The sequence below is a fragment of the Maniola jurtina genome, chromosome 18 (assembly GCF_905333055.1).
Source record: "Maniola jurtina chromosome 18, ilManJurt1.1, whole genome shotgun sequence".
Taxonomy (NCBI): Eukaryota; Metazoa; Arthropoda; class Insecta; order Lepidoptera; family Nymphalidae; genus Maniola; species Maniola jurtina.
In genome coordinates, this window is record NC_060046.1 from 6,473,490 (window position 1) to 6,500,521 (window position 27,032).

Genomic DNA, 27,032 nt, shown 5'->3' on the forward strand with positions numbered 1-27,032 from the left:
AACTACAGGAAAATTAAGAAATTTAAAAATTTCCCCCTCCACTCCCACGTATGGGGGAAGCAAATTATTTGTAAAGTCTATCGCTAGAATGCTGATATTTTCAGGATAATATGTCCTTGACAGACTTATCAAACGTGCCAAGTATCAATTGTCTACCTGTTATGGTTTCAGATTTATTGCCATTCAAAACCCCTCTAGTCAAAAGTTCTAAAATACTTCCCTAAGTCCTAGAAGACTGAAATTTGGTATGTAGGCTAGGGATTTCATTAAAACAACAGGAAAATAAACTTTTCCCAGTCTGTACATTTAAAAAATGTGTTTCCTGAAGTCCTAAAAGACTGAAATTTGATATATCTGCTTTAAAATTGAGTTGCAAGATTCCACCCAAACAAACATAGTTACATACATTGCAAGAATAAAAGCTTTTAAAAAAAGAGGTAACGATAGAGAGCGGGCCATGAAAATGATGTAGGTACCTACAAAAAATAGACCCAAAAAAAAAATCTAGGGCACCTGCCAAAAAGAAATGAAATCCCACCAAAAACATTTCATGTAAAATGTTGCCAAGACTCACAAGTTCATAATGCTTTCACTGTTAAAAAGTGATGAGATCTCTAGTAGAGCCAAGCCCCTAGCTGAGCTTAGAATTGCGCTGCCCATGGGACCTATCCCAAGTCCAAAGTATATAGCTCTTAAATGCTCTTGAGTATATCACATTTATAACAATAAAGAACAAATAACTCTACTTACAAGCTCTGATTTTACAAACCCTAAATCTTGATTAAAAAAGTACGGCTTGGCCGTTTAATGTTCGTGAAAGCATTACATGGCATAACATATTATATTAAGGTCATAAGGAATAGTTTGTTCGACAATTACTAATTTTTATTATACTTCATGATTGTCGCACAAGCTATTCCGGGCTTAAATGTCATATCAGATAAAAGTACCACGAACATTAAACGGCCAAGCCGTCCTTTTTTAACCAAGATTTAGGGTTTGTAAAATCAGAGCTTGTAAGTAGAGTTATTTGTTCTTTATTGTTATAAATGTGATATACTCAAGAGCATTTAAGAGCTATATACTTTGGACTTGGGATAGGTCCCATGGGCAGCGCAATTCTAAGCTCAGCTAGGGGCTTGGCTCTACTAGAGATCTCATCACTTTTTAACAGTGAAAGCATTATGAACTTGTGAGTCTTGGCAACATTTTACATGAAATGTTTTTGGTGGGATTATAAGTTGTCCAAAAGTAAACGTAGCACTTAATTTTATTCTTGGTATAGAGTACTATTGTGGGTACTATGGTGAAATTGGGCCTTAGTAGGTACATATTATAATAACTTAAAACCGATACTTAAAAGTAAATCATTTATTTTTGGAAATCTTACTAAGAAATTATAAGTACTTTTACACAGTATGGTTAATATTAGTAAATTAATATTATCATTAATTAATTTCTGATTATAAAATTGGTAAATTATATCTTTTAATTCATTTGAATCACAAAGTCTAAGACGTTCATACAGAAAAGTCTTACAACCTAACTTCATTCATAATAATATACAATTAAAAATTACAATGCAATATAAGTCATTGGAATTAATCATCAAATCATTACGTGTGACCCCCAATGAGTCAGGATGTGAGTCAAGCTTCATCCCCGTTCAAGCTGCGTCATACGACAACAATGCATGGGGGTGTGTCACGTTTAATAGAAATTGTAATTGTATCATGTGTACACATTGTTTTGTGGTTTAGGCATCTGTTGCACTGAGAAGGTAGGTATGGGTTTTTTCATATATTTTCTCAGTAATGCTTAGGAAGTGGCTGGAAAAGATAATGATCACTAAAATTAGTCATGAAATCAATCTGGTCTAAGATGGAAATAAAACCATGCATAAATGTAAAAGCCTATAAATAAAGGATTAAAAAAAGAAGTTTTATATTTACATCATGGACATATTATTTTATCCATGATTTATATTTTTAATCTCTCTACTACTCTGGACTGCTGAAGCTATAAGCGTTCAAAGTCTTAGGCTAAGACGTCGCGTCGTCGCTTCTAATCTGGCGAGTCCAGGGTTTGATCCTGGACACGTAGTTAGGTACCTCTAACTTTTCGGAATTAGTATCTCTTGCTTTAAAGGTAAAGGAAAACATCGTGAGGAAACGTCGTGCCTGAGAGTTTTCCGTAATGTTCTCAAAGATGTTTGCAGTCTGTCAATCCACACTTGGCCAGCATGATGGCAGTGAGCTAGCGTTGAGTTGATTCAATGATGTTGATGACTGGACTCTGCTGTATACCAATCAAATCTGGGTACTAAACTACTAACCCTGATTAGATCAAGAACCAGTCTCTAAGCATGCTCTAAGAAACAGCAGACCAACAAAAGTGAATATGAACCGGCTGCTGAACCTATTTCCTACATTTCAATTGTTTAAGCTATTTCGTCTGCCTAGAGCTATGATGGTTCTTAGTAATGATAGCATAAGAAGTTTTTACCAGAGAGATACCGAAATTTGGAAAATATTGCTTAATAAATCGTTCTAACCAGGGGTGGATCCTAAGGAAATCTGATCGATATAGCTTATTTTTATCATTCCACAACAACTGAAGCTTAATAGACTTTTCAAATTTGCAAAAAAATAACGTGTCGGTGCGTACAAAATCATTCATCATGTTTGAAATAAGTTCTCATTTTATTGAACCTTCGACCTTCAGAGTATGAGTTATTGCGGTTTTCAAGTCATCGATGATTAAAGGAAAGCCCTTGTATCTGTGCCAAGGCTTAGTTAGGTGCTAAACCTACCCATTGGTCAAGTGTGCGTCATGTACCAAGTTCGCATCACGTCAAAATGACGTGTCATCTTAGTGCACATTTTTATGGCTCCTCAGCTTTTGTGATGTTATCGTTTAATGGTTAAAACTTGACACTGGCTTCCGATAAGTGCTTTCCGTTAATTTAAGCAAAAACGATACAAAAATTTCAATCTGCTCTTTATGTGTATCAGTAATACCTTTTATGTAATGATTGGGTACTGTTTCCTAATAGTTCGAGATAAACTCTTGTGTGCTAGTGTTAAAACAATTTGATAAAATGTGATTTACCTTCCTACCTGCTTAATGTTAGGCGGTTTTTCATTAGTTTTTATATAATAATAGAGGATGCCCGCGACTTCGTCCGCGTGGATTTAGGTTTCAAAGATCCCGTGGGAACTGTTTGATTTTCCGGGATAAAAAGTAGCCTATGTCCGCCCCCGGGATATAAGCTAACCCTGTGCCCGTCAGAATCGGTTAAACTGTTGGGCCGTGAAAAGGTAGCAGACAGACAGACAGACAGACACACTTTCGCATTTATAATATTAGTATGGATATTAGTATGGATTGGAACATTAGGTTGTGATGATGTGTTGTGAATGATAAGTGGAGATCAAATTTTATTTATTAAAATACAGCTACGGTGGTCTTAAAAATTAAAGATAATAATTCAACTTGAAATATAAATGTTGCGAGCCGCTTTTTAAAACTTTTTGTTGGATCCGTAACTAAAATTTAAAAAAACTTTTATGAGTGGATTACAAAACTATATTTATGAAAGCCTTTTATAATCCAGCAATTAAGAGAAGGCATGCATGTCTCGAGTTAGAGGCAACTACCACTCGCAAGAAAATAGAGAAGGTAAGTTAGTGTCTAAAAAGGTCGTTTGTAAATGATTAATGCAGAAAGCCTTTACTATAGAGGCATTTGTTAAACTAAAACTCTACCCTCTACATAAATTGGGTACCTATATTCTCTGATCTATGTGATCCCTGCTAACATTCCCCTATCTTAACAGCATTGACGTTACGCTTTCACATGACGTCGAACACAACACCTGCGTCCAAAAATGAGTCATTATTCCACGTGAGTTCACCCATATGACCCAGCGGGTATAATACGGGAGCGTGTGACTCATTTTTGAACTTTACTTTTTTTGGATTCTTTGGTGCAATAATTTCCGGAGGTTCCTGAGAGGTTCCGCATTTAAACCGTACAGTAATTGATGAATTCCTCAACGTCAAAGTTGTACGGAAGCAAGCGGTTTTGTATTCAGCTCTCCAAAAGCTAGTCCTGGTTTTTGTTACATTTTGCCTTTGAAAAAGAGTAACTGCAGAGTTTCTTGCTCAACTTAATACTACTGATAGTACTAACTTCATACGCTCGGGTTGCCTTTAGAAAATCACTTCGCTGATAAGGCCACCTTTGCATCCTCGCAAAATTGTACTACTACTACTACTACTATTACTACTACTACTACTACTACTGAATCATCTTTCCGAAATGGTGGTAGCCTCGTCGACACAAATCTATCGATCTACTCGTATAAGTTGGCATATATGCAATAAAATATATGTTTTATCATATTCACTTAATTTTAAAATTTTAACTCCACTTACTCCAATTGGTTTTTATTTAGATAAAGTGAATGATACTGGTTGATTTATATCAGTCACTAGTTTTTGTTTCAATATGTACTTACAAAATCTTTAAACATAATGATTATTGCCATATTATTTTAAATATCCACTAATATATACCTATAATGTATTATATTTTCAAATATGGTATCAGTTGTGCGTCACTTAGTTGCTATCAGTCGTGACTGTTTTGAATTTAATCTGTGTACCTAGCTAGTACCTAACTGCCCATTAAGTGGGTACTTATTATTATCAAACGGCGTAATTACATTAATAAGTACTAGATGAATCAGCGTCTTGGCCTTGTTTACATTTGCGGGGAAGATTTAAATATTTAAAAAAAAATGATTTTTTGAGGTACGCAAATAATTTTTTTACGATAGTAATTTAACATAAAAATAAATAAAAATCTGTTTTAGAATGTATAGGTAAAGCCCTTTCATATGATACCGTACTTGGTATAGTTAGTTATCTTACTTTGAAAATTGAAACACATTTAATTTTTTTTTTAATTATGTAAACACAAGTTCACGGTTTTCAGATTTATTCCTTTACTTGTGTTATAAGAGGTACCTACCTACCAAATTTCATGATTCTAGGTCAACGGGAAGTACTCTATAGGTTTTCTTGACAGACACGACGGAAGGACGGACGGACAGATAGACAGACAGACAGACAACAAAGTGATCCTACAAGGGTTCCGTTTTTCCTTTTGAGCTACGGAACCCTAAAAACCGATTGACGTCGCAGGGAGCTGATGGATTCAGGCGGCAGAAGACCGTGGCATTAGGAAATTCGCTACAAGAGATCTATATTCAGCAGTGGAATTTTGAGGTCGAAACTAAATGGTTACAAATAAGTCTATATTGTGATGGTTGACCTAATAACATTCAGATTGACATCAACAAATTAGACACATTACTTTGAGACTTTAGTACAATTCTTAATTCCTGAACTAGGTAGGTACTTCATAGTATTATTTGTTCGATGGGTAATTAGAACTTACTAAACATTACTTACCTACCTAAGTACCTATAGTATATAACAATATGTTAACCCACCTAGTAACAATAAATAAATATTTTGTTGGCTTGTCTCTGCACCTAAAGATACTCAGTATTCTTTCGTCAAAAAATGGCGTCATCGGTAAAATTTTAAGTGCATTCACCCGAGAACTTAGATCATCTCCAAAGTTGAACTGCCCACTAACTTCTTTTAGAGATCAGCGCGAATATGGAGTGAAACCTAATAGGTATTCTATCAAGGTAGGTGGGACTATACCTACATATCTATTTAGAGACATTTTATTTAAAGATTTCCCCCTTATATAAAGTTCAGATATATTTTATTTAGGTAGGTAGGTATATTAGATTTTCCTTATGTATTATTTTAGCTCATTGAACTGATCTCTTCAAATACTAAGATAGTGCATAGCTCTAAATTAATATCTAATCTTTTACAATAATATTTCCTGTGAAAAAGAATGTCTCTGATTTACATAGTTCTATAAATTAAGTTTAGTAACAGGAAATATATGCTACTTACCTACCACTAGCAGTAGTAAATAAGTAACTATAAGTCTACTAGCGGATGCTCGCGACTTCGTTCGTGTACAATTTCTAATTTCTAAGGCCTATCACCAATTGAACGGGACCTCAAAAACATCCAGCATACATACAACCGAATTTCAGTTCAGTTGTTATTATTATTTACTAGAGGATGCCCGCGGCTTCGCCCGCCTGGATTTCGGTTTTTTAAATCCCACAGGAACTCTTTGATTTTCCGGGATAAAAAGTAGCCTATGTCCTTCCCTGGGATGTAGCCCATGTCTGTACCAAATTTCATCGAAATCGGTTCAGCGGTTGGGCCGTGAAAACGTAGCAGACAGACAGACAGACAGACAGACAGACAGATAGACAGAAAGACAGACAGACAGACACACTTCGCATTTATGATATTAGTATGGATTATCATTATCGTAATGCTATCTATATTAGATCTCTATCTTATCCCTATGGAGGTTAGAGAACATAACTTTACTAGGTAGGCAATACGCATGTTTTTTACTTAGACAATTAGGCACTGTATCATTTATCTTTGAACGCATTTATACAGTAGCTTTATGTATAACAGTCTAACTTGTCTAATCTACTAAAAATTGCTTTGTTGTACCTACCGAAATACCTACATAGTACCTATCTACTTATCTATTTCTAATCCGGTTAGCAAATATTTTAATTATGCATTCATAGGCTAAGGCATTCCTCATCGAACACAATTACTCGCGTTTCCATTTATCATTGCTGCAGTTACTCTGGTCTGGTACTGCGCAAACGACCTCAAAACGGCATTCGGCCTAGTCGAACTCGTAACTCGTAACCTAACATAACAAAGTCGAAAATTTAACGCGAAAGTTTACGTTTAGAGCCCACCTAAATATAAAACATTCTAAATTAGGCTTTGAGCGTTATTAATAAAGTTTACAGTTGAGTAATGCGCCCTAGGACACGTGCGGAATCGAGGTATTAATGGAGTCGGTTTCGAACAAGAAAGCACTTTAGCGCTTTAGAAAGTATGTTCACGTTGCCTTGTATTCAAACAGGCGGCCCCACTCAGCGCTGTATCGCTTAAATGGTTTATACCACCACGCGATGACTCAAGCCTCGGTAAACAGTATGCGGGGCGATGAGTCACCGTTTTACACATTCGCGTATAGTGTTTGAGCAGTGTTGTCAGTCTACAGTCGGACTCGTCGAGTAGGCAACCGAACCGTTTTAGGCGTTTATATCGCAGGTTTTTACTGCCAAACGCCTAGACATAAATAAGGATTTACAGGATAAACAACTACAAAAACATTACGTGTGCTTAGAACAAGTTAGTGTGAAAGTGTACTTAGTCCTAGTTAATAGTTTGTGTGTGTGCGTGTCACTAGTGAAACGGTCGATAAAGTTGATGATCGTTCTGTGCTATTTGTGAATTCTTTACATACAATTTTACTAAGTGATAGTGACAATGCCGTCGAACAAGAAACTTATGACGAAAATGAGACAACTTGCTCAATGGATTTTGGTGGTACATGTGGTAAGTTAAATAGAATCAAATCAAGTTTATTTCTTATTGTATAAATTATTTAAACAATAGATCTAGATAGCGAAGAAAATACTGAAAATAAAGGACAACAACAATAATAAGTATTTTACTTATTGCCATCGTAGAAAGTATTACTTATGTAACCACTAAAGATTAATTTAAAACGACGAAGCTAGACTAAAGTACCTATGTTCACAGTGATTCGTGCTTCTGTAGTGTATGATGAATCACACAAAAATTTTGCTGAGTGTGATGACTGCATTATTTTGCATAATATCAACTTATACAAACGGCATGTAGTTAAAATAGGTAGGTATGTACCTATAATCATGTTCATTCAACGTCATTAAAACAATCTGACATTATTATCTACTAGATAATAATAAAGCCTCGTTATTTAAACAAAGATAAGAAAAACTACCAGTTTTCTTTAAAAATGGTCACAAGATCAATATGACAGAAATACTAAATAACTGATATCAATTCGTGATAAATGCAGGTACTATGATATTTATGTAATAAAATCACCAAAGATAATCTTTAAATACTGAGGACACTAGCACTACACACAGCTTTACTATTATTTTGGAATGTGGAACATAAAACTATTAGAAATAATTTAGTAACACAAATATCTACTAACAGCAGGTACGGCTTCAATATCTTTCCATTGAGTTTTCACTTATAACAAGGAATCTACGAGCTATCAGTAGGTTGAAACATGAAGCAAGACACCGAAGTAGGATGACCTTATCTAAACTCCAGGGTGTGGAGAGTGATAGGTACGTACGCCATGAATCATCCAACCATGAGCCTAACAATACAACCTAAAATGCACATGACAGACTTTTAGTATAGCACATATTTTCTGATGATAATAATAAATTTCAGTAATCTGCCATACTGGTCTTTGATCGAGGATCATAGCAGCCTTAAATGGTGCTAATTCATTAGGCACAAATCTACAGACCAAATTAGCACTAGGTAGGTAGGTAGGTACCGAACCTACTCCTTTTTTTCCTCATTCATAGAAGTAATGCAAATAATAAAGAATAGTAAAGATATGAAATTTTATGTCCTCTTTCTTGTACAAAAGGGGAAACTTACATTGACATACAGCCTACAGCTCAAATTCCTGGGTCTAGAAAATTATAATTTTCCCTCACCAAGAAATAATTCTCATTCTCACCTACCTGACGTCTCTCCAATCCTTCTCATTTTAAGAGGAGACCCATGCTTAGTAGTGAGAGAAACATGAGAAATTCCTGCAAGATCTTAAATATAATGAAAATCATGTAAACAAAGTCATGGGACAAAGCTAGTAAAGGATACAAGGTTTTGTGCGTATAAATACTAAAATTGTATACGTAGAAAGCGGGGAAAAAAATTACCGGGGGTTGTTCCAATTGAAATAGTAGTTTCGAAATAAAGAGATAATAATATTGTTCTTAGTGCATAGTGAAATCGCAAGTAGTAGCGTACCAAATGGATGCCTATCTGGTCAAGCCAATGGCGTCATTCAGTATTTTTGCGTGAGTGCATATACCTCTGTCCATGTAAGTAAATATTTTGTTAGTTTCTTAGTTGTTTTGAATCCCCTAGGTTGGTATCAAAAGAAGTGTAAGATTAAATCGAAACAGTGGTACATATTGATTAGGAGCCTCCGGCGATCCCCGAGGTTGACTTAACTTAGTTACAAGTTCAGAGAGCAAAGTTTGCTCGTTCAATAGACGCAATCTTTTCAAACGGAAAATAAAGTGAGTTCCGTGCACTTCTCGTTTATTTTGCATTTGGCTTTGCCAATAAACGTATCAGAATATTTACAATATTATCTTGATTCAATCAAAAGCATCTAAAAGTTCCTGTTTAGTATCTAAGTAGTTGTAAATGACATTACATTTACATATTATACTTACTAATAGAACTAATTCGTTGTAGTCTTTGGAAAATAGTTATTAACCAACAAGTAACCAACCTTACCTACAGATTTTATGTTTTTGGTAAACTATTGCTTTACTATGTAGACATCAAGTAACCTGTGAAATAAAATGAGTACAGATTTAAATAATATTTAGATTGCGTTGTTCTTTTGAAGAAAGCGACGAAAATTTATTCCATAATTGCTCCCTTCATTGAAACATTTGTAAGGATCTACTTAAGAAGACCCTCGGCCCTCAAGGCGATTTGGACTGGCAACTTAGTAATTAAGCTTATTTCGCGTCCTCGCTTGTTTTGTCATTTGCAACAATTGTGTCTAATTTGGCCACGTTACTTGTAGTTCGTCGACTCAGCAGACTTTCTCAATTCTATCATTATGATGAGTTCCTATTTTTAAACGACGTTAGAAGAGAATCCAAAAAAAAGTTGAAAAAACTTTATGTGACAATAAAATAAATGGGAAACTAAAATGAGTAGACACACAACAGACATTTTAGGGATTCGAGCCAAGAATTCGCCATAATAATTGAAAAGCACGTTCACTGGACTTATGAAAGTGAAAAGAAATAAAAGGCACAGTTTAACTCAGTTGCACGGAACCTGTTTGCAAACTCTGGTTTGTTGAACGTGACTAGACAGAGGTACGCAACATGGGATTGACCGTAGACGGGAAAAACGATACAAAACCAACACTGGCAATTCCTGCAGACATCGAGTCTTTGAATTTCATTATGCCATAAGCTCTAAGAAATGGAAGATTCCTAGACTTCATACGAGTGAATGTATTTCTTTATGATGATAATTATTACGTGCGTTTTACGCTAATATTTAGAAAACAAACTGATAACGACCTCAACGTAAATTTGTAAACAAGGCTAAGATGTACAATGATGGTGATTCATCTAAATGGCGCAAAGGTTTACTATATTGTTGAAAAATCATTCTTATCACATTAATACACGTTACATTCCTTATCGCAATTTATTGATGAGCATGCACCTACGTAAATGGATTAAAAGACACGATTAAAGTACTCATGTTTGTAAGTAACAGATGTTTAATAACAGGACTTTTGATAACTATAATACCAGACATCAAATCGTTTCCGTTTTCTTTATCCCGAAGTGTCTGCAAGAGTGTCTGTTAAAACTTTTCCACCGTTCCGATGACTGATCAAAGAAACATTTGGTGTTTATGTTATACGACACTGCAGCGTACTATTTTAGGCTGGGCAGCCAGGAGGCGTGTCTCCGGTATTTATAAATCGCCGGGCTGACTCATGTGGCCGTCTGAAAACTACGTCTTGTCCCACATCCTCCATTCTGTTGGTATTACTCATAGCGGGTGAACCCGGAATCGCACTTTCTCTATATCAAGCTAATATTTATTGTCTTTTATTTATTGTCATCTTCCTGCACTCGTTGCAGCACTTATTAATCCCTGACCCAAAAAGAGGGGTGTTATAAGTTTGACGTGTGTATCTGTGTATCTGTCTGTGGCATCGTAGCTCCTAAACTGATGAGCCGATTTTAATTTTGTTTGTTTTGTTTGAAAGGTGGCTTGATCGAGAGTGTTCTTAGCTATAATCCAAGAAAATCGGTTTAGTCGTTTGAAAGTTATCAGCTCTTTTCTAGTTACTGTAACCTTCACTTGTCGGGGGGTGTTATAAATATTTAATTTACGCTTGTTTTTACATTGATTTTTTCAAAAACGGCTGTCTCATCTTGATTTAAGAATACCTATGTGGTAAATGATAATGATACTAAACATGATAGCAATTTGCATTGTAATGGTACGTACTTAATTGATTTGTAATGGAAGTTCTCCGCAAACATTACAGTACACAAATTATTATTATATGTGTAATATTTTATTTATATAAAAATATTACATAAAAAGTTATATTAAAACCTAAAATTTCTATTCATGTATGGATAACTAATCTAAGAAGATTTTCATATCATGATTAAAGATAACGAAAAGAGTTTACGATCCACATTTTATGCTTGTCCTTGTAGAGTACGGTGAGTCACACTTTTTGATAACAAATAAGCCAGTTTTATTTTTAGGTACTCTACTTTCGCTCGGGATTCGCTCACGTGGTTTGAATTTTTTTATAATACTTAGTACTTACATATTATTAAGAATAATTTAAGTAAGCTAGTACTATATTTTATTCAATGAAAATAAAAAATACGAAATATTATGACGGTTTTATATATTTTTATTCTGATTAACTATGTCTAGGTAGGTACTTGGAAACACGCAACTAACTACAATTAACCAAAAATTTGAACCGTGACTTGGCTATGCTAGTTAAGATCAACAAGATTTTTGGAAGCTTGACTATATAATGACCCGATTCAGCTTTTTTGAGCATTTTTTTAACTGAAACTTTACGGTCTTTTATAGCAGCTGTTTCTGCTACACATTTTAAAGCATGTACTTAAGTTTTTTGGGCATTGTTGTGGTGAACGATTGATTATATTTCTAGATAATATTATTTAAGTAGTACAAAATAATATTTTTTGTACTTATCCAAATACATAATTTTACAAATACACGTAACACGTAGGTGCTATCCAATACACTTATGTATATAGTCTCTCCTCTCACCAAAGGTTGCCTCGCGGAGATTGCTTAAGCAATAAGGCCGCCATTGCATACAATTGTTTTTAGTGTATATTTTTTTTTTGTGTTATTTTTGTGTGTAATAAAGTTTTCTATCCATTTATCTACTATTTTATACCTACTAACTTACTTATTATTTTTACGGAAGTACCTAGCTATTTTGCTATAAAAATACCTACCAATGTCACGTCTCGTACGGAACCAGGCTTGATAAATATTTTAATCATGTCATGTGTACAGGAAGTTAACTATTAGTTCTGTATGTGTAGCTGTATCTGTTAGAGGAAGTGAGTGTGTTTGAATAGATTCAATCTAAACCCCATTTTAACTAACCCCTTCCGATTCGATTAAAAAGTAACAGTCTGTTACAATTCTGTATAGTTAACTGAGTTAAGATATCCTCTAATAAACTATATTATGAAGCCAGGGTAATTTTGACTTGCTCTGCTGGTTTGTGCTAGTTGAAAATCTAGAGTGGTTCTGATTATAATGTTTGATTTAAAAGCAAAATCTTAAATATTTAAATTTTGAGCTAAGTATTCTTTTACCCAATTCCTAAGTTTACTTCTAAGATTGCTGTCAATATTATGTATTACTTAATTATATTATTTATCTGCATTACTTAAGTAAACTTCAATGAAGTCTGTGCTCTCAATGTTTAGTTGTTAAGATTAATATAATTAATTGTTATAATATTATTAATATTCCTTCAATTCCCTCGTTATACCTGTGTAGTTCTTTCTCTAAACGTTCACACCATAATAAAAATTAAGTTTAGTTACTTAGTTTAAGTACCTTAATTTAACTTAAAGTAAGTGTAAGTAATTACGTTATTTTTATGTTTATAACTCCTACAGATATACTTACTTACTCGATTAATTTTTTTTTCATATACCTACTCTTTTCACATTTCCTCAATACACAAAAACAGTTTTCTTACATTTTCCTACTTTTCTACTCTATACAAGCTGTTTATTCCCCCATTATGCCGTACTATTGATGAATGGTCAGTAGTGAGCATGTGTGCTTGAACAGATTCAATCCAATCCCTTTTCAACTATCCCCCTTTCGATTCAATAGCGTCATTGATTTGAATTTGTAAATGAAACGTATCAGATAATATACCTACCTGCATCCAACATTAGCATCATCTAAATTTAAACTTTTAATAAGTAATTCATAGCTGTTAAAGTTTCATTAAAAAAAGCATAGTGTAGAGGCATGCAGCCTCTTTTAAGACTGGCAGCTGTGAAGAAAACAACACACTTTGCAGCTGTCACTTAGAGAACACAATTTGGATACGGAACGATTCAAAATATCCTGCTGGCCTGGACGAACTCCGGGCAGCGGATTCACCCTAGAAACATCAAGACCGCAACACCTCGGTCTAGCAGCAAGGTCCGGCCCTCGTTTTATACCACAGTTTTATTATAACTACAGCCATATTGTAAATAATTGTTCATATAATACAAAGTGTAAATATGTAAGCAGCATTTCATTTATCAGTAACATTTGCTGCTACAATAGCTACAATCTGAAACTCACAATGGCATTTAAACTTATTTAAATCAATGATCTCTATGTACTTACAAAATTGATTAAATGATACATAATTAGGATTGTTCCTCAGAATTCAGAATTAAGTCTCATTACTTAGGTAATTGAATAATCAGTATCTTTAGTTAAGCTACTTAGATAGCTTTATTATAGTTCAGAATTGGTTCAGAGATAGCTATACAAGATTATTATAATATCTATCTATTTATCTATAAAAATAACAGATAAAGAATATTTCAAGTGGTATGAATCAATAACGCCAACTTTTGTAATAAAATAATCTTAAAAATAGAACAAAACGTTAATTAACCATATCAAGTACTTATAGATGCATTCAATAAATATTTAAAAGATATTCTTTTCAAATCAAAATGATTCAGTAGATACTCTTGAACCAAATAAAAGATTAAAGAGTTTTCATAATCTTCAATGCAGTTTTTTTTAACGGGGTCTAACTAAGCAATGAAACAAAGTATGCAAATGGCGGGCAAAATCTCGTAGACATTGTAAATCAAAACGAGGGTGGCGCGGCCAATGTTTAATTATGTAAATAAATTTTCATGCGTAGGAAGAAATCGTTAAACAATGCACCAGATGAGGCTGGCATATTGTTACCAACCGTTCCATTTCCTTATGAAATCCCAGTTTTATAGCATGACTAACTGCAAAGATGCACAAACTGAGATTTAATACATCCACAGTAAGTGTAGTGATAGTTAAATCGTCTGATAATATAACTTTAACTTTTACAGTGCTCTATGCACATAATAGATGAACATAATATCGCCAAAGATAGAACCCGATGTAAGGAGATTCTCCAAGAAATCGACTTGGCATACAGGTATTAACGATCTTCAGTCAGATACTGGTAAACGTCCAGTGTGACCTACCAATAATGTCAATTTTACAAATTAGAAATTCAAGAATTTAATTATCTCATGCTCTCAATCTTGTGACATTTTGTTACGGTAAAGACGCTCCGTCCTAGATTGTAAGAATTCCCTTACGCACTCTGTCGTTGCACTAATTATATTGGCTCATCATCAGTTTTTATTGGCTCAGTGTGATGTTGAATGGGCTATAGTGTATTCACTACACAACTCTATAAACTACACAGTTTAGCTCTAAGTGTCCTGCTTTTCAAAATTTGAAAATGGCAATCCTACGCTAGGCCCTAGCCTGCTTTGAATGGTTAAAGTTTGAATAAAGACCGGCCCCAGGGCAGCTTCAAAACCGGTTTTGAATCCTTTTATTTTATTTATAAAGTCACCCTCACGGCGTATGATGACGACAAGGGTTGATGCACATTATAGAGGCGATCGCGGCCCAGTCTCCTGTTAGCATAAATAATACTTTCAGTAGAATGCCCGCGACTTCGTCCGCCTGGATTTAGGTTTTTAAAGATCCTAAGTGGATAAAAAGTTACCTATGTCAATTACACGGACGCAAGCTACCTCGGTACCAAATTTCATACAAATCGGTTAAGCGGATGGTTTTTGGGGGAATCCCGTGGGATCTCTTTGATTTTCCGGGATAAAAAGTAGCCTATGTCCATTCCCAGGATATAAGCTAACCCCGTACCAAATTTCTTCAGAATCGGTTAAACTGTTGGGCCGTGAAAAGGTAGCAGACAGACAGACAGATAGACAAACAGACAGACAGACAGATGGACACACTTTCGCATTTATAATATTAGTATGGATTGTGATTGTGCCATAGTTAAGTTTTGCTTCATGCCCTATCCCTTAAGCTTCAACTCTTTTGTTCTAGCATGACTCAGATCTAATCTAGATGAGAGCCTTTTCGCGGTTAGATTACCACCCTACCGACAAAGCCGATTCGCATAACGATTTAGCGTTCCGGTACGACGCTGTTGGAGAAACCGGTTAAGATACAGTGCAGGCTCATTAGGGCGTATTCAATGACCATACCATGGCGTATGTGTGTTTCATATTACCTATAATCTAGGTAGGTACATCTTTATGGCTCTACTTCTAAGGATCGTGATAATTTTTAATTTGACTAACATGATATTAGTGTAGGGGCACCTAAATGTTTCATTTAGCGCAAATATCGAGATTTAACAACTGCATTAACTGCAATGTCACGTTTGTTAATTTGAAAACTTAGATACACTAGGGGCTCTGAGCAGAACTTAACTTACTTGAGTGTAAGTTCAAAGTAAACAAGACCTGTTATTCCGAGTAAGCAGTAATGTTTTGATTTTAATTTTTACCTACAATGCCTACTATTTTTTTGACATTATGTTTCCGCTAGATGATGCCACAATTTTGTCCAGGTTTTTAACAATTCTGTGGAAACTCGATTTTTCGCGATAAAAGTAGGCTATGTCCATCTCCAGAATGCAAGCTGTCTCTGTATCATATAATAGTCCACGTTAATTCAGGGTATAAAAAAATCCCTTGAGAGATTTTGGTTTTCCGGTGCCAAAAGTAACCTATGCCGTTCCTCGGTATAAAAGCTGCCCTGTACCTTTAATCCAAATCGATTAAGGTTACACTGCTGAGTGCTTATTCGAATAATTTTGTAAGCTCAATAAATCGATAAAAAATACGCTTGTTCTCGTTTTAAATGTGTGGCAAGTGGAAGTATAGGTATAAATATTTTTTATGGTGTTGTAATCAGATTACGCATCGATGTCGTTCACTGAACTCGTCAAGTTACGTAAACAGCTCTAGAGATTGGATGCTCGTGGATCCTAAACTCCCCTTAATGAGAGCTTAGGACCCTCTATGACCGGAGGCGCGGAAGAGGGAACTCATCACTGTCTCTAATAGCTTGAAACCACCTTCATCTTATTAAGGTTATCCGTAAAGTAACATGTTTGTGAAGGTGTGTACCTATACTGTTTAATGTAATAAACACAGAATTTTCTTTAAACTATATTTGTCTGCTTGAGGTTTCGCCGTCGTTTCATCTCAATTTATAAGATACTCTTTTACCAAACTGCTGTACAATTTGGTAAGAGAGCCTTCCAAGCTATTCTATTCCAAGTAATTCCATTTTAGACCGCAGGCAAAGGCTTACTTGTAATGGAATAAAAAAGTAAAAACAACTCTTCGGTCTTGTGTCCAGTGGCTCCCTGAAACTCGTTTGATGTCGTATCGTATGTCCACCTACTGGGGAGTCTTTCAACACAGGACTTTGGACTTGAGGTTTACCTTATTCATAATAATTTTCTTTTACTGTGTCAGGGGCATACACTAATCGATCTATAATGAAAACAGAGTCATTGGAATTGAAATTTCACCTTGAAAGTATTTATTGTAGAATGTAGATGAAATGTTATACTCAATTAGTTTACCTAATTAACTTAATGAACTCCGAATAAACAAATAAAAGCAGATGTTTATTTTAGAGGTTATACCAAAAAACAAGCGGTCTCAGTAACTGCCGTTTAATTACAACACGCTTAAAATTCCGTGCAACTTTTATTCGTATCTCTATGTGGGTTGAATAAAAGTGGGTAGGTTGTAGAGAAGTTTTAATGTCAAAAAGTTTAGCATACAAATAAACCCGTCCGACAATAAAAACCTTTTCGTTGCGGACTGAATTTGTGCGGGACCCTTGAAATGTTATCACGTCATCGTATCGTCAATGCAAGCACAATATCTCATAATATTCTTTATGCCCTTCCTCATAAACAGAAACGGTCCGCGGTAATGACACCCCTTCGAGGGGAAAGAACGCCTAACCGACCGTTACGGCCGCCGGATATGTGACCGCTGCATTTTATTACCACTTTACTCTGCCACATAATCGACCTTCATGATGAAGAGCTTTTACAACTAATACTACTTATAGTTGCTTTGGCATGCAGCAGCCCTTGTTCCGTATGCGCGTTGTACTGTGCACCTTAAGCTTTCACTAGCTATACCTATTTCATAACTATCAAAATAACGACGGTGACTTTCGCGACACTTTGTATACAATAGCGTTAAGCGTCATGAGTCGCCCGTCGTGGTTGCGTACCGCAACGTACCTTTGGTTTCCTTTAAGGAGTCTATGCTTAGTAGGTCTGAACGTTTATCTTCTCAAACCCTCATTACCATGGTTGTTGATCAAAATATCGTTCATATCCCTACTCGCTTGTAGCTATAATAAATTTTCTTTTTGTTTCAGGTTGAGTTCATAGAGGCATACTGTACGCCTCGCGACACAGCTCGCCGATCTCCACAGCGCAATCGCCGCTCGCGGGAGCCCAGACGTTCACCCGAGTCATCCAGATGGCGATACGAGTCACGGCGACAGAACTACGACTTTGAGTCGAGACGTCCGTACGAATACGAGTCGAGGAGGTACTTTGGAAGAGAGTACGACGCTGACTCGGGGAGGAAACCAGCGTTTGACGCGGAGTCAGCCCGACGACGTGCGGACTACGAATCGGCCAGGCGGACTGACTTTGATTTATCCGTCCCCGAAGTATCGAGACGTAGTCCGGAAAGCGCACCTGAAGGCTCTGCGGAATCACCGCCAGAACCAGCTCCTTCTGCGCCTCTTCGGCAAGAGAGACAGCCCAGACACAGATCGCAACCATATTACGAGTCTGGTAAGTTGTGGTATAATAATAAAAAACCGGCCAAGTGCGAGTCAGACTCGCGCACTGAGGGTTCCGTACTCGTGTATTTTTGCGACATTTTGCATTTGCTATTATGCTTAAAAATAAATAAAAATCTGTTTTAGAATGTACAAGTACCCTTTCATATGATACCCCACTTGGTATAGTCTTCGAAACTCGATAGGAACTAATTTACAGCCATTGCCATCCAAATCAAGTTTTTTTTTTCAAATAACGCGTTATAATTGTTTTTAATCGAGCTGAGTGTAAGGCTGACCTCCAATGCATACCACAGTCTTCTAAACCTCTGACTCAGGGCACTGCCAGTCTTTCCTCCAGGTCCAAAAGTACAATCAAAAATAAGTAACCTATCATTAATCTATATACCTACCTATGTATTACTTTTACACAATATTTGTGCTGCAAGCCTTTTATAACAGCTTATTTATCTTGCTCTAAGTATGTCACTATCATAAAGTCTATGTTATTGCTCTTATGTGTATAATAATTTTTATGAACTGTAATTTTTAAAATAATAGGTTGTAGGTAGGTAGATTTAATAGTCGTTGCTTGTGTTGTCATGTGACATGCATGTGATCATGACTGACAGATGTAAGTGTCAATCATTAACTAATGACAGCTGTGACATTTGACATCCTAGCCACAGACAAAATAACTACCCTGGATGCAAGGCTTTTGGTCGAGCATTTTTACCTACTTATTGTATATTGCTAGAAGTGATTTTCTCCTTGCAACTGGCGGGTGGGTTCGTCTATCGTTTTATTTACCTTACTGATTGTATATATATTTATTTTACTTTTTGCTTTATCATATTTATTTTTTATTATTATTTAATTATAGTATGGTATCCTCAAATTTAAGTATAGACAGTGATTTGTTTTTGTCGTTATCTAGTGATGTGACAGATAGTAATGCAAGTTACCATAGTACAGCCACTTCTCTTCCACTCAATGTAACATTAAATTCTCATTTCTCCGATTGTATGAAAAACTTCAATGCTATTCACATAAACGCACAAAGTGTTCCGGCACATTACTCTGATATGCTTGCGTCTTTTGAGTCCCAAAATATTCATGCCATCCTAGTATCTGAGTCCTGGCTTAAGCCCTGTCTGCCTTCTACTTCTTATTCTTTGCCGGGGTTTATTCTCATAAGAAATGATCGCACTAATAGGGGTGGCGGTGGTGTGGCGATCTATCTTAGATCTTACATTCCTTACAAAATTGTTAGTTCGTCATGTCAACCGCCTCCTGTTGATGCTGCTGAGCATTTACTTATTGAGGTTTCCCTATCACAAACAAAAATCTTACTTGGCGTTTTCTACAGTCCCTCGCTTACTATTAATTTTTTCCCCTCATTCGAATCACTTTTAGAATCCCTACTCCCTACATATACTCATAGCATAATAATGGGTGACTTTAATACTTGTTTGCTTAAAGGTGACAATCGGGCTAATAAACTAGAATCCATTATTGAATCTTGTAACATGACAATTCTTCCGCTTTCGGCTACTCATAACCTTCCTAACTGCATTCCTTCTCTTCTTGACTTGATTATAGTGTCTTCTCCTGACCTTGTATCTAAACATGGCCAATGCTCTGCGGATGCCTTTTCTCATCACGATTTACTTTTTCTCTCGTACAAATTGCGCCCTCCAAAAATTAAACCTAAAATACTTCTGCGGCGTAATTTTGGTGGAATGGATGTAGATCGATTGTGTGTAGATGCTTGTAAAGTTGACTGGTCAGTTGTTGAAACTGTATCCGACGTCGATCGTAAGGTTGACATTTTCAATTCCTTACTGACTCAGCTTTATGACATTCATGCGCCAATTAAGCCTGTTAAACTCAAACATTTACCTGCACCTTGGCTTTCGCAAGATTTAAAAGATCTGATTCTTAAGAAAGGTGTAGCGAAAACCAGACTAAAGTGCAATCCATCTGAGGAAAATCACAGAAAATACAACAAACTCAGGAATCGCTGCAATACATTGTGTCGAGATGCACAGCGACGCCATATTCATGCATCAGTCGAGAACGGCGACTCTTGTAGAGTTTGGAAATTTCTAAAGACGGTTGGAGTTGGTAAAACGTCACATAATTCATCTCCACCTAACGTTGACGTTGATCTCCTAAATCAATATTTCTCATCACCTCTAAACTCCATTAATAGTTCTGATAAATTACAAACTATTCATTCTCTTTCAACGACTCCTACCCCTTCCTATCCTCCGTTCAATTTCAGCCAGTTTTCTACTGATGATGTTAAGAAGAGCATACTGTCCATCTCTTCGAATGCTGTTGGTAGCGACGACATTAGCCGTAATATGATAATTCCTATCGTGGATATTGTAATTCCTGCAATCACCCACATTCTAAACGAATCGATTACAACGTCCAAATTTCCTGATGCCTGGAAAAGTGCTCATGTTGTACCTCTTCCGAAAAAGGCTAATGCTGAGTATTTTTCCGATTTCCGTCCCATTTCCATCTTGCCGTTTCTTTCCAAAGTCCTTGAAAAGTTAATTCACTATCAACTTAACCTTTTCCTGAATAGTCACTGCCTATTTAACCCTTTCCAATCTGGTTTCCGTTCTGGACATAGTACGGCTACTGCTCTGATTAAAGTTACTGATGACATTCGCTGGGGCATGGATAATCAACAACTCACAGTATTGACTTTGCTCGATTTCAGTAATGCTTTTAACACTGTGGACCATGATATACTTGTGAGTATGTTGCGTTCTCTTAACTTATCTCCATCAGCAACTGACTGGATGCATAGTTACCTAAGCGGTCGCCAGCAGCGTATTCGTGTCGAGGAAACTCATTCGTCTTGGTGCGATATCACTGCTGGTGTGCCTCAGGGTGGCGTGTTGTCACCATTACTCTTTTCTATTTTCATTAATTCTTTAACTCAAAAACTATCTTCTCTGTACCACATGTATGCAGATGACGTCCAAATTTACACCCAGGCAACTCTTGTGGACCTTCCGGCAGCCGTTACTCAAATAAATAATGATCTGGAGCTAATTCTGGAGTGGAGTCGATTTTATGGCCTCAATGTTAATCCGATCAAATCTCAGGCTATAATTATTGGCAGTCGGAACCTTATCTCAAAAATTGATTGGTTTACGCTTCCTCCCATCGAGTACAATGGTATTGTCATCCCATATTGTGATTCCGTTAAAAATCTGGGGATACATATGGATTGCAATTTAGGTTGGACGAATCACTTAAAACAGATTAGCAGGAAGACTTTTGCATCTCTGAGCTCTTTGCGTCGTCTACAATCATTTCTTCCAATTCCTACTAAAATTATGTTAGCACAGACTTTACTTCTTCCTATCCTTGATTATGCCGACGCAAGTTATATTAACTTAACAGAAGATCAGTTAAACAAGCTTGAGAGACTTCAAAACACTAGTATTCGGTTCATATTTGGGTTGCGCAAATATGACCATGTGTCTCATTTTCGGTCTCGTCTCAAGTGGTTACCCATCCGACTTCGCCGGAACTTACATATCCTTTCTATTCTGTACTGTGTATTGTTTCACCCTTCTTCTCCTCCTTACTTGAAGGAGAAATTTGAATTTGCAGCGCGTCCGGGACAAGTTCTCCGCACCTCTAGGAAGCTTATTTTAAGGACGCCTTCACATTCTTCTTCCTTTTTCAATAAATCTTTCACAGTTCAATCTATTAAATTGTGGAATGCCTTGCCTCTCGTAATCAGGGAGGCTAAGTCCATCAATATCTTTAAGAGGCTGGTGAAAGATCACTATTTGTCACTATCACTTTAGCATTATCGGATTTATTGGAACATATTTTACTAGTCTTAATAATAGTATGAGGATTTATTATTTATCTATATATCATATTTATTTATTATTATTTTTTTAGTCTATATTATGTATTTTATTATTTAGTACATTATTTAAATTTTAACATGTTTCTATGTATTTATTTATTTATTTATATATTTATTTATTCTAATATTATATATAAATGTAAATGTATACTTACACCACCTACCTCTAATATCTATAGCTATATCCTTTGGACCATTTTGGTTGCCTGGAAGAGATCGCTAGGTAGCGATAAGGCCGCCAAATTGTACCTATATTTTGTTGAGCTTTGTATGTGTTTTTCTGTACTAATTTTGTGGTGTACAATAAAAGTATATTCATTCATTCATTCATTCATTCATTCATTCATTCATATAATTGCAAACAGGCGACATAACTATTACAAGTATTACTTCACTAATTTCTATACTACAATCATCCACTCCCTAAATCCCGTATTAAACCGTTGTTTCGCCGATATAACACTCCTACCTGCGAAAATTCTGTCAACACCCGATGAGCCCAACCGAAGATTAGTCCAATCAGGCATTTTATAAATTAGGTTAAAAAGGCAGTTATTTCTAAGTGTCAGACTGATACCAACTTCCATTGACTTGAGCCAACTTCAATATTCTTCATTTGTGAATAGATGTACCTATACTTGGATTAATTTTTAAAGTATGACAGGTGATACAATTGAATGTCATTGAGGACAAAAACAAACAATTCCATGATGAAATCACAGCACAATGAGAATTCTTGTGTGAAAATTTTAAATACAAACAGAGCGAATCGAAGCGTTTTTGCATCCGTATTACATAGCTGAATTCCTTCGAAATTAATGCAGTTTAATTCCATGGTTGGATTCAAAAATAAATTCATAAATCATTTTTGCCATGCCTTTCCCCTTTTCAAGAACTGCATGATGCCCGCGACTTCGTCCGCGTGAGCTTCGGTTTTTGTATAAATCCTGTGGGAAATCTTTGATTTTCCGGAATAAAAGTAGCTTAGGTATATCCGTAAGTAGTCTCCGGGTTGCAAGTTATCTGTGTACCAAATACCCGCAACGTTGGCGGACCCATATAAACATGGATTAGAAAACAGTTTAGAATTATTAAAGTAAAAAGGCAAAATATAAAATGCGACCCTAATAACCTAATGCGACTCTACGAGAATTCTTTGATTTTACGGATGAACTGTAAAAAACTAGCAGACAATTATTTTTATAGATTACGAATTATGGACATGGATATGGGTTATGGATATTGATCAAAACGATATGCCAGGGTAGATTGATTCCCATAATTTTGCACGCTAATAATTAAAAACTATCAATGTTAATTTACACGTCTAGAAGTTGAAGAAACGACTTATGTTTCCGTTACTCTTTCGTTATACCTAAGTACGCAGTTGAGGTTCATCTTCAAAGAACGCACAAGGCCTCTTTTCTCCCACAACAATCGCCGGAGAGACTTGTTAAGGCATTGTTCTAGCCAGAGACCGTATCTAGTCCTGTCCGTTTGCAACGGCTATGAAAAGAAAATAAAACTTGTACGCCATTCCTCGTTACACACATTCTTGTGGTAGGTTAATTAACTTGTTCATGTTTTTATTTTTTTTAAAGTAAACCGTGTCAGCGCAGCTTTTAATCAACTCACATTATGTATACGTTGCGAGTTAAAATGCTAGCAAAAGTTTCATTTCCAGATTCATAATTTATAATTACTTAAGTAAAATCTGCTAGAAAAATGAACATGTTCCAGTTCAGTACAGTTTGCTTCTCTTCAATGTACCTATTCGTTACTACACTTGCAGGTTCCTAGTTAATGCATCAAATCAAATCGTACTTTACCTAAGTGCCGAGTTTCTTGCTGGTTCTTCTCGGTAGGAACGGCATTCCGAACCAGTGGTAAATTATTTGACGATTCAAAAGCACTTGTAAAAGTTTATTTGAATATAAATCTATTCTATTCTATTCTATTGTAAATTATAACTTTCCGGACTCTTTTCTGAATGTACAAAGTCATTATAAAATATACTTTATAAACCACTGAGATACGAAATAGTTACTGGTTATACTCATACTAATTATTATCTTTAATAATCACCCACCTATTTGATTCAGCTTTTCGAAATTTATGTACCTACGTACTTAATACGTGCGTTTGATAATACATAATTAGTTCACTATCACAACTGGTACAAACCAGGAATTTTATCGAGTGTCCACAATGACAACGCTGTAGGGTAGTTAATAAAAGCAGCGCTAGGCATCACCAACAATGGAAATTTTAATCAGCCCTTTTTTGCCGTTAGTTCGTCCGTCTAGACTGGAAAAAATGTCCCGACATTATAAGCAGAGGCTTTTGATTGCGATGTCGTTTGTCTATGAAGAAACTTTCATTTTATGCTGATTACTATGCGTTGCACGAACTAATATTAATCTAAGATACCTTTAATTAAACCCTTAAATAATTTAGCAAGAAAGAAGCTTCCTTGGATTTAAATGTACAAAACGCCGTGTTCGACCGTCCAACAAGTAGGTGCAAAAATGATATATAATTTACTTCGTGGGTGTTATATAGTAGATATAAACGTAATTTTGCGTATTTTAAACCCCCGACCAAAAAGAGGGGTGTTATAAGTTTGACGTGTGTATCTGTGTATCTATGTATCTGTGTATCTGCCGGTGGCATCGTAGCTCTTAAACTAATGAACCGATTTTAAATTAGTTTTTTTTTGTTTAAAAGGTGGCTTGATCGAGAGTGTTCTTAGCTATAATCCAAGAAAATCAGTTCAGCCGTTTGAAAGGTATCAGCTCTTTTCTAGGTACTGTAATCTTCACTTGTCGGGGATGTTATAAATTTTTAATTTACTCTTGTTAGTATAGATACTGACACTATAAACATTTCTTACGTGACATAGGTAGTGATAGTGATAGAGCTTGCTTGACTGTTGTTATGCGTATTACTATGAATCAAATGTGAATAAAAAAATACCATAAATAACAATACCAAACCCGTTCTAAAACATACCTAGTTAGAGACGGTGGTAAAATTGTATATAGATAAAATAAATTACTACTTTCAAAATTATAATAATTGGTCATAGAGGAGGTAGTACCTACCTAATAAGTGTTCAAAAAGGACAGGTCAGTTATTTAAAGTTAGGTGTAAGAGAGTAAATAAGTACATACTACCTTTGAAACTTCGTTGGCCTGAGTTTTTTAAATCCAAGGGAGTTCCCTTTAATTTTCTAGGATAAGCAGTTCTTATCTTATATCTGTCTTCAGGTTACATGCTTTATTTAGCAAGTTTTTGCTCATCGTTCAACGCTACAAAGCAAACCGTGCAAAGTTAATAGATATAGAGACAGACATACTTTTACATATTTTATATTATTAACTTAAAGTATGGATGTAGCTAGTATGTAGGTATTCTTGTAATATGATTTCTTGCGGTAATCTCTTAGACTATTAAAAGGTTTTGTTCTAAACCATCACCTCTCGCGTTACTTCAAACGTTTTTAGAAAGACATTTAGCGCGTTAATCGCGGCAATTCAACAAATTCGACTCGTAGGGGCTCATGTCCGTCCACGCGGAAAAGCAATTACGTCACTTAATGACGTCACTTTACAACCCTCTGCGCTAATGGACAATTTTCACTCTTCTTGTACTTGCTGAACAATTAGGTATAAGTATGATTACAGTTTCGAGTTCTATGAAAGCTGAATTATTTTAAACGTTCACGCGGCACGCCATTGTAATCCTATCCGTAAAAAGAACGCGTCAAAATACCTGCTCATAGAATAATAAGAACTATACGTTTATTATAGGAAAGCCTCGAAATGAAAAATTTCGGGAGCCTTGACTGCCTTTGTAACTGAAGAGCTTTGTAACTTTTCAAGTTACAAGTATCATTTATTGATATTAAATAGACATTTATTGTTGGAAATAAGACGCAGAGAAACTCTAAGCATAGCAATCTCCATCGTCCGCTAAGTGATTTTTATAACAATACAATAGGCATGTTACATACAGTAGTTTTAGTTTTTACCAGAGTTGTAGATCCACATGGACGCAGTTGCAGTTTATTTCTCATACACAGGCCTTATAATGTTCTAGATATCTGTTTCTCCTCCAGGACTTTACAACCAGACATTTTTGTGCTCAACATGCATTCAGAAGGATGCCATTGTTGTGCGGAGCAAGAAATTCTCATTAGGGTATTCCTACGTGCCTTTGAAATAACATTAGCTTCGTAGGTACGAGCTAAAGGGGATTTATCGTATTCAGTAACCTTTGCGTAGGAGTAAGCTAGCAAAACAACCTTTAATTTTACTTTAAATAATACAATATTTTAACTCAAATTTGAAAAAAGTAATTTTTACTCATTTTGGGGCCCCTAGAAGAAATCTCACCCGTAAAGATTTACATATATGCATGTCCTTTTCATTGTAGACATTGATTTATTATTTTTATTACTATAATAAATAAATGAACTCAATATTATTATAACTTCAGTTTTCGTTTTTGTACATGAATGAACGAATGAATGCTTAGAACTTTTGATATTTGTTTAAATTATGAAAAAACTAAAATTACCTATTCTTTTTAAATCAAAACTAAAGTTTGATTTTTTAAATAAAGTAATATCGAGAGAAGACGAACGTTAAAATCCCACGAGAAATAAATTCGCTCGCGCACCAGACGAGAACTTCAATATAAATACAAATCAAATTCAAATTTGTCTCTACAAAGTTTGAAGGATACCTACTCTTGAAATAAAAATACACCAGTAGTAGGTATTTTAGCCTTTTGAAAAATAATAGGGCAAGATTCCGTCATTCTTTATGATCGACTACGTTCTTGAGGGATCGTGAAAGTACAATCCGGACGCTCGTTTAAACGAC

The 27,032-nt window shown here is 35.6% G+C and overlaps 1 protein-coding gene across 2 annotated transcripts in view; it reads left to right on the forward strand.

Moving 5' to 3' along the window:
- Nucleotides 1-27,032, forward strand: part of LOC123874429 (serine/arginine repetitive matrix protein 1) — a 229,914-nt gene that overhangs the window by 195,729 nt on the left and 7,153 nt on the right. Inside the window, exons 1-2 of one of the 2 annotated variants that reach the window (XM_045919755.1) lie at nucleotides 7,157-7,541; nucleotides 17,820-18,246. In XM_045919755.1, coding sequence (XP_045775711.1) covers nucleotides 7,473-7,541; nucleotides 17,820-18,246 — 496 coding nt within the window. In that variant the 5' untranslated portion in view covers nucleotides 7,157-7,472. Of the gene's footprint in view, nucleotides 1-7,156; nucleotides 7,542-17,819; nucleotides 18,247-27,032 lie in introns of those variants that run through there. The other variant, XM_045919754.1, reaches the window with a different exon arrangement.